The sequence below is a fragment of the Trypanosoma theileri genome (assembly GCF_002087225.1).
Source record: "Trypanosoma theileri isolate Edinburgh chromosome Unknown TM35_Tth_40_V1, whole genome shotgun sequence".
Lineage (NCBI taxonomy): Eukaryota > Euglenozoa > Kinetoplastea > Trypanosomatida > Trypanosomatidae > Trypanosoma > Trypanosoma theileri.
The window spans coordinates 147,150-154,726 of NW_021639882.1; the positions used below are offsets into that span (position 1 = coordinate 147,150).

The 7,577-nt window shown below is 38.9% G+C and overlaps 3 protein-coding genes across 3 annotated transcripts; all 3 read right to left on the bottom strand.

Annotated features, from left to right (window-relative positions):
* Positions 1 to 61: 61 nt before the first annotated feature.
* TM35_000401560 (uncharacterized protein) lies at positions 62 to 2,392 on the bottom strand (the record flags this gene model as incomplete). The annotated part of the gene is made up of 1 exon (XM_029029771.1): positions 62 to 2,392. The coding sequence occupies one exon, from the start codon at positions 2,390 to 2,392 to the stop codon at positions 62 to 64; it is 2,331 nt and encodes a 776-aa protein (XP_028878955.1).
* An 829-nt stretch (positions 2,393 to 3,221) lies between these two features.
* Positions 3,222 to 3,914, bottom strand: TM35_000401570 (uncharacterized protein; the record flags this gene model as incomplete). Its single annotated transcript, XM_029029772.1, has 1 exon — positions 3,222 to 3,914. One exon carries the CDS (start codon positions 3,912 to 3,914, stop codon positions 3,222 to 3,224), a length of 693 nt encoding a protein of 230 aa, XP_028878956.1.
* Positions 3,915 to 4,532: 618 nt separating this feature from the next.
* TM35_000401580 (putative leucine-rich repeat protein (LRRP)) lies at positions 4,533 to 6,311 on the bottom strand (the record flags this gene model as incomplete). The annotated part of the gene is made up of 1 exon (XM_029029773.1): positions 4,533 to 6,311. One exon carries the CDS (start codon positions 6,309 to 6,311, stop codon positions 4,533 to 4,535), a length of 1,779 nt encoding a protein of 592 aa, XP_028878957.1.
* Between the last annotated feature and the right edge of the window lie 1,266 nt (positions 6,312 to 7,577).

Here is a 7,577-nt window from a genome sequence, read left to right on the forward strand (position 1 = left end):
TTTTTTTTGTTTCGCCCATTACCTACTCTTCTCCCTTCATTAATGCTAAATGCCATTCCTGTCATTGTTCTTCACTACCCATATCTTCTGTGTCACGCTTATTTTCACTAATTGTTTGATTTGTCACATCATTGGTGTCATCAGGGCTTTGATTGGGCGCAATACTGTCGCTATTTTCTTCTACAGGTGGTGTGGATCGAGGCAAACTCTCTTGTGCTAGAACTGGTCGCTGGTGTGGATTGTAGTGATGATGATGATGAAAGTGATGATGATGATGTCTTTGCGTGCCTCTAACGAATCCACCTTGCCAACGACCACTTTGTGTTGCGGCTGGTTGAGTTGCATTGTTCCAACCATTCTCTCCACCATCCCCACGTCCGTACGGCATGGGCTGTTGGAACTTTCGCTGCTGCTGCTGCTGCTGCTGATGCTGATGATGGAATGCGGCTCCTGCTGCCGGTGGAGCATGAGCGAATCTGTTCCCTGTGTGAAACGGCGGTCCTCTGCCGGTGTAGTCATCCGCAGTTTGTGATCGTGTGGGTGCGTAACTCGGTGCGGGTGGCTGAGAGGCGTAGTGAGGTACATTATTCATCATTGCAGGTGCATGTGGTCTACCGCCTCCCTCAGGAGGAGCCATCATTGGTGGATCGTAGGGTGAACATACATGGGGTTGAGAAGGATAGCTTGATCCACCAGACTGCGGACCATAGTTATTATTCCACTGTCTATTTCCCTGATATTGATCATATCCGTGCTTCTCTGGGTAGTTCATACTCTGGGGTACCGGCAGTACGGGTTGTTGATACTGATTCTGTGGTCTTCCACCACCAAAAGAATTATTATTGTTGTTATCATAATAACCATAGGCCGGTGGTACTGAATGTGCTCCTGATGAATCATCCGCGTATCGAGAGTGTGGACGTCTTTGTCCTGAGAATCCAACACCGTAGGGTGCTGCCACTGCGGTGGGACCTATTCTTGCTGGGGTTGGCTGCGGCGTCGACAAGTACCGTGAGTAACCACTTTCACTACCAGAAGGATACGGCGACGGTACTGGATGTGGGGTAGAGTGTTGACTGGAGTTTGTGTGCGATGCTGGGTACCTTGCGGGAGGCATTCCTCCACCTCCTCCTGTTGCTATTGGATATGGTTGTCCTTGCCCTGCAGACCACTGTAATTGTTGTTGTTGTTGTGATGGTAGTGGTGGTGCAGGAGCGAACTGTGGGCCGCTGTTGTTGTTGTTGTCGTTGTACGATTCCATCATTGGAGTGTTACCAGCACCCTTGCCACCATAATAACGCTGATTTCTCTGTGATTGTCCGTAGTTGTTAGAATCACCATAGTAGTATCGGGAATCATACTCTCCAGACCAGTTCTGAGGGTCTTGTTGAGAAGGATAATATGAAAATGGAATTTGTTGTTGTTGTGGTGGTGATGGTGGTGGTGGTTGTGATTGTTGTTGTCGTTGATGTGGTTGTTGTTGTTGTGGTTGTTGTTGTTGAAATGGCACATTCTGCTGTGGTGTGGGATAGTTAGGTTGGTTTACTTGTTGTGTTGACATTGGATAGTATCCCTGATTTGGATAATAGTTATTATACCCATCGCGTTCCGCATCTCCGGGGTAACTTCCCTCACCTTTATACATCTGATTCTGTTGGTTAGGAGGATACGAAGGATATTGTTGCTGATGAACGGCTCTCGGGTTTTTCCCGTATCCCTGAGATTCGTTTTCTAGTCCATATGTCATATTATGATGAGACATTGAATGTGCGGTCATATCAGATGATGGTTGTTGTTGTTGTTGTTGTTGTGGTTGCGGTGGTGTTATTTGGTGTATCTGATGATGATAGTGATGATGATGATGATGATGATGTCTGGGAAGAACCATCGTTTGAGTTCCACTCCTAGACAAACCGTGATCTGAAAAGTGTCCCGACTCCTCTGCAGCCACACTCTTCTTCTCCGTATTTGCATCCACTGTAGGAGAGACAAGTGCCCCACTAAAGTACGGTGAGTTTGTCCACGTCTTTCCACCAGAGATTGGTGTTGGGGCGTGTGGGGCCTCCAGAGCCGCATGCATGGAATTGTTATTTGAACTAAACGTGCCTTCCCGCGTTTTATTATTATTATTATTATTATTATTATTATTATTATTATTATTATTATTATTATTACTATTATTATTCTCCTCTTCATCCGTTACAGATCCCATACGTAGTGATTGGGATTGTTGTAATTGGAATTGAGATGATTGTTGTTTTTGTTGATCATATGTTGACCCGCTGTGGAGGACTTCGTGAGTTGTGGTGTTTGGCGACTGCCGCACTTTTGTGATGACATTCACCGGCAGGGATTCTTCGGCAGACGTGTCGGACTGCAGTGTGGAGGCCATAAATAAATTTACAGTGTTGATATACTCTGTTCGTTTCGGTTCCAGTTCCTCTTTTTCTTCTTCTTCTTGTTGTTGTTATTATTATTGGTTAATAATGCTGGTAATGCGCTTTTCTATCTATTCCTCTTCTTCTTTCTTTTTTCTTTTTTTTTTTCTTCTTCTTCAAGTTGTTGTTGTGATGGTGGTATTTCGTTTTATACCCCTTAACTTTTTTTTTACTTTTTATTTCTCTTTCACACAGACACACAAACTCTCTCTCTCTCTCACTTTCTCCCTCTTTATTTATTTATATAAATATAAATATAAAGAAAGAAAGAGAGAAATAGAAATATTCCCCCTTTTTCACTTTCTGTCTTCTCCAAATCCTTGCACCAAAGCACAGCGCTGTATATTTTTTGATTTTTTTTTTTTATTCTATTCTTCTTTCTTTTCCTTTCCGTTATGTTCTTCTGGAGGAAGGAAGGACAAAGAAAAGAACAGACGGGGGTGCTGAAATGAAAGAAAAAAATAAAATAAAAAAAAAACTAATATAAAAAGCAAAAGAAATAATAAAAAGAAATAAAATCCTACAAATTTTGTGCTGTAATTCGTGTAAAGAAGAGAACAAAAAAAAAAAAAAAAAGAAAGAGATAGAAGAATAAATAAAAGAAAACTAACACAAATGAATATATATATATATATATATATATATATATATATATATATTCATAAAGAATAATATAGATGCAATCTCTTTTTTTTTTGTGCATTCTTTTTTTTTTCTTTCATTCTTCTTCGTTATACTTTCAATATATTGTCATGTATACAGAGACCTTCTTCTTCTTTCTTTTTATTCTTCTCTCTTCCCTCTTCCACTCATTTTGTATATTTTGCTCTTCTTTACACCATCGCCACTAACAACAGCGGTGGATCGCCGCTTTGCCCGGTTTTTGTGTTTAGCCACCGTCGCTGCTAACACCATTCGCTGCGCACTCCGCACACGTTCCACCGCTGCGGCCCGCACACATCTCTCAAGTTCTTCCGCACGTCTTAACATCCGCTGCAGGGCATCATTCTCCACCATACTCTGCAGTGAAGCTATGGATGTTGATGTTGTTGCTGTTGTTGTTGATGTGTTCGATGTTAAGATGTGATGTTTGGCGATGGGCGTGTATTGCCGCAGTGTGCCATCGCAGACCATTACAATACACTCCGACAACTCCACAAGTTCTTTCATGCATTGACGGAATTGATGTTCATGGCGGCGCAGCACAAGTGCCTCTGTTTGCAGAAACATTGGAAGTTCAGCTATGCGGGATTTGATATCATCTTGCGATTGTGTAGTAGTAGTAGTTGTTGTTGTTGTTGTGTTATTGTTGTTTTCATTCTTCTTCTTCTTATCTGTTTCTTTGTTCTCTTCGTACATATTCATAACGGCCTCAATTTCCTCTCGGCTTAATAGTGTGGTCTTCTCTAGACACCATCGTGGAATGTCTTTGCACACATCCTCCATGTCTACACCATGTGAGTCATCACTTCCCATCTCAATAACACCGTATACACTAAATAAATAACCAAATAAAATAAATAAATAAATAATAATTATTATTATTAGAATAATAACAACAACAATAATAATAATAATAATAATAATAATAATAATTCAATCGTAATAGTGTACACGTGAAATGTGACGCGTGTACCGCTTTCTTTTATTTTTATTTTTTCTCTCGGCACACTATCTGAAGGAACAGTAAAGAAAAAGAAGAAAATAAGAGACGGTTTAAATGAGTCTTCTCTTCTTTTTTTTCTCTCTCTTTCCTTCTTTTTCTTCTTTAGCTCCTGCTATAAAAGTAAAGAAAAGAAAATAAAAAGAATCCAAATAAGAAGAACAACCAACAGGAATGAAACAATGATAATAATAACAGTAATAATAACAATAATAAAAAGAAACCAGAAACAGTAAATGGAATAGCAGTAAGAACACATAAATACTTTTTTTTTTTTCTTCTTTTTCATCACTCCATAAATTCACAAATATACCAAATAATACTCGTTCCATATCACTCTCTCTCTCTCTCTATACATCGTTTTTCCTTTTTTGTTTTTTGTTTTGTTTTCTTCTTTTCTCTTTTCTTTTCGTTCGTTTTGTTTCTTCACATCACTTGCGGTATTTATCCAAATCCTCTGTGTGGCTTTCCTTCTGCAGTAGGGCGATACTTTCTCTGTAGGCGTTGGAGGATTGTTGTTGTCGTGCCTCCATGCGGGCCCGGCGGTGTGAGACGAGGGCGTGTCGTGTGCGCATCACATTCTCCACATCTTCCCACGCACTTCCCACGAGTTGTTGCAGTCGTGCCTGATCGGTGTGAAGAGCAAAGTGAATATCTTCATAGAGACGAGACTTCGTATCCCGTTCTTGCTGGAGTGCGGGTGGTAATATCGCACGGACATCTCTATCATGACTTTCACTCTTTCTCTTACCGTAGGGTTCTCTACTACTACTACTACTACTACTACTACTACTATTATTATTATTATTATTATTATTATTATTATTATTATTATTATTATTATTGTGATTACTAGTACCACTACTTCCTGTGTTCTTATCGTCCGTATTCCATGTGGTGTCTTCTGTGTCTATCTGATCCGAGGCGTGATGTTCGGCAATGCGGCGAATACTACTGGATCGATGTTGGAATTGTTGACAGAGTCGCTCAGTGATGGCGGCGTGTTCATCTCGTAATTGGGCGAGTGCAGGTGGGAGCGATGATGAGAGAGAATTAGCGGATGTTGTTTTACTTAACTCCACAGACTGCGCGAGACGAGAACGGAGAATACTGTTAGCATTGGGATTATTGCGTTGACTATGGTTACTTTCCTCACGCTTAAGTTGAGGTATGGATAACGTCATTTCTTCTTCTTCCTCTTCTTCTTCTTCTTCTTCACTTGTAGATGAGGATGAGGAATGACACGGCTCATCATCCAAGATTTCTAATTGCGGACAACACTCTATAATGCGGCGTCTATACGTCTCTCGCGTCTCAACCGTACTCGTAGTAGTATTAACAGCAGTGGTATTATTATTATTATTATTATTATTATTATTATTATTATTATTATTATTATTATTATTATTATTTGTAGTAGTAGTAGTACTATCAACAGCAGTAACAAATACAGTCGTATTAGTAGTATTAGTAGTAGTATTCGCATTCGTCTTACTATCAACATCAGCCGTAGTAGCAGCAGGAACACAGGGATTCCCAAGAAGTGCAAGATATCGCAGTGACTCTGTTGGAAGATCCTGCGATGGATCTATTACAGCAATCGCATTAAATCGTGCATCTACAAATGTCAATGCGGGCATCTCCGCCAGTGGCCGAAGTGTGTGAATCTTATTATGATGAACAACGAGCACGGAGAGTTGCTGCAATAGTGTAATTCCCTCCAGCGTGGTGATCGCATTATGCTCCATGTAAAGATGTGTGAGATTGAGAAAACACTCCACGGCGGTGGTATTCCGCAGTCCACGTCCATCCACGTGCAGTTGTGTTGTGCCCAACACCGCATCTGCCATACTATCTGTGCCGCCCACTCGCCCCTCACGTGGGAGAAGTTGTTGTAATGTACACATAGAGCCACCACTAACACTATTAATACTGCGGCGTCGTGTTTGTTGTGTGTGGTTTCTATTTGTTGCATTGTGAAGAAGGGCGGTGATCTGCGGTGGTGGCTCGACTTCATCCGGGAGATCTATACGACTTAACGCCTCAATCTCAGCGGGTGTAAACTCGGAGATATCATGCCGCAATAGAATCACCTTATCACTATCATCTTCCTCACTACCATTACTATTACTCTTACTGTTGTTATTAGTATGAGTATGAGTGTGTTTGTGGTCACTAGCGGCCCTAGATCCAAATATGGCGGTGTACATTAAATATACACACACAGAGAGAGATATAGATAGATAGAGAAAGTGTGTGTGTATGTGTTTTTTTTTTTTTTTTCCCCTTCTTTTATATTTTTTCCATACAGCAACAGACCTCGTTGTTTAGATACCTAATACCATATCCAACAACGACCCCTAAAACAATAAAAAGAGAATAAAAGAGAAGAAAATAGATTTAAAAAAAAGAAAAAAAAAACTATCATCATCATCATCATCATCATAATAGGAACAACCATACCACAGCTGTAAGATTACATAAAAAGAAGAAATTAAATTAAATTAAGTGTTAATATTAATGCATCTACTTTTTTGTTCGTTTTTTTTTTTCTTGTTTAATATGTGCGAAGAATAATAAAAGGTTCATCTCCACGAAACCTTTTAAGGGGAGAAACCCCCAATTAATAATTAATAATTAAAAAAAAAAAAGTACTTTGGCTTTTACTTGATGGATCATACGATCCTTTCAAACTCCAATATTTCCCATTAATTTTTTTTTTTTTTTAAACAGAATCAACGTACCTACATAAAATAAAATAAACAAAAAAAAAAAAAAAAAAAAAAAAACAAGAATATATTCCACTCATCCATATGCACTATTATCTCATTAGTGTACCTGATAACAGATACATACAAAAAGCAGGGATGATATAAAAGGAAAATGATAACAATTCAACAAAACAAAACAGTAACTCTTCTCTTTATGTTTTTCTCCCCTTTTGACACTTCCACTAATTCTTTGCATTTCAGAGATTTTTTTTTTTTATTCTTCTATTTACCCAACAAATAAGAAGTACTAGTAGAATGCAGCACGTGTCTACATTACATTTTACTCTTTTCTTTTTTCTTTCTTTTTTAATCTTAACGGTATCTATCCCCTTCTCTCTTTCTCTCTCTCTATCCACACATATCTCTATTCACTCAATGGGTCTGAGTACACAAGCGAGAAAAGAGAACCGCCCACATTTCACTCATTTCCGTAAATGTCCCCTCCAGAGAACAGAGAAAGGGAGAGAAAGAAAGAGAGAGAAGCGGAAAATAAAAGAAAAGAAAGAGGGATCATACAAAAGAAAATTGGAACCCGTCAGGAAGTCAATTAAGAAAAGTACACACCTATGAAAATAAAAAGTAAAAATAAATATGCTGTGATATTCAGAAAAACGGAAAAAATGAAAAAAAGAAAAACAAAAAAACAAAAAAAAAAACACTGTAAATGGGGAATAAGATAGTTAACACCAAAAAAAAAAAAAAAAA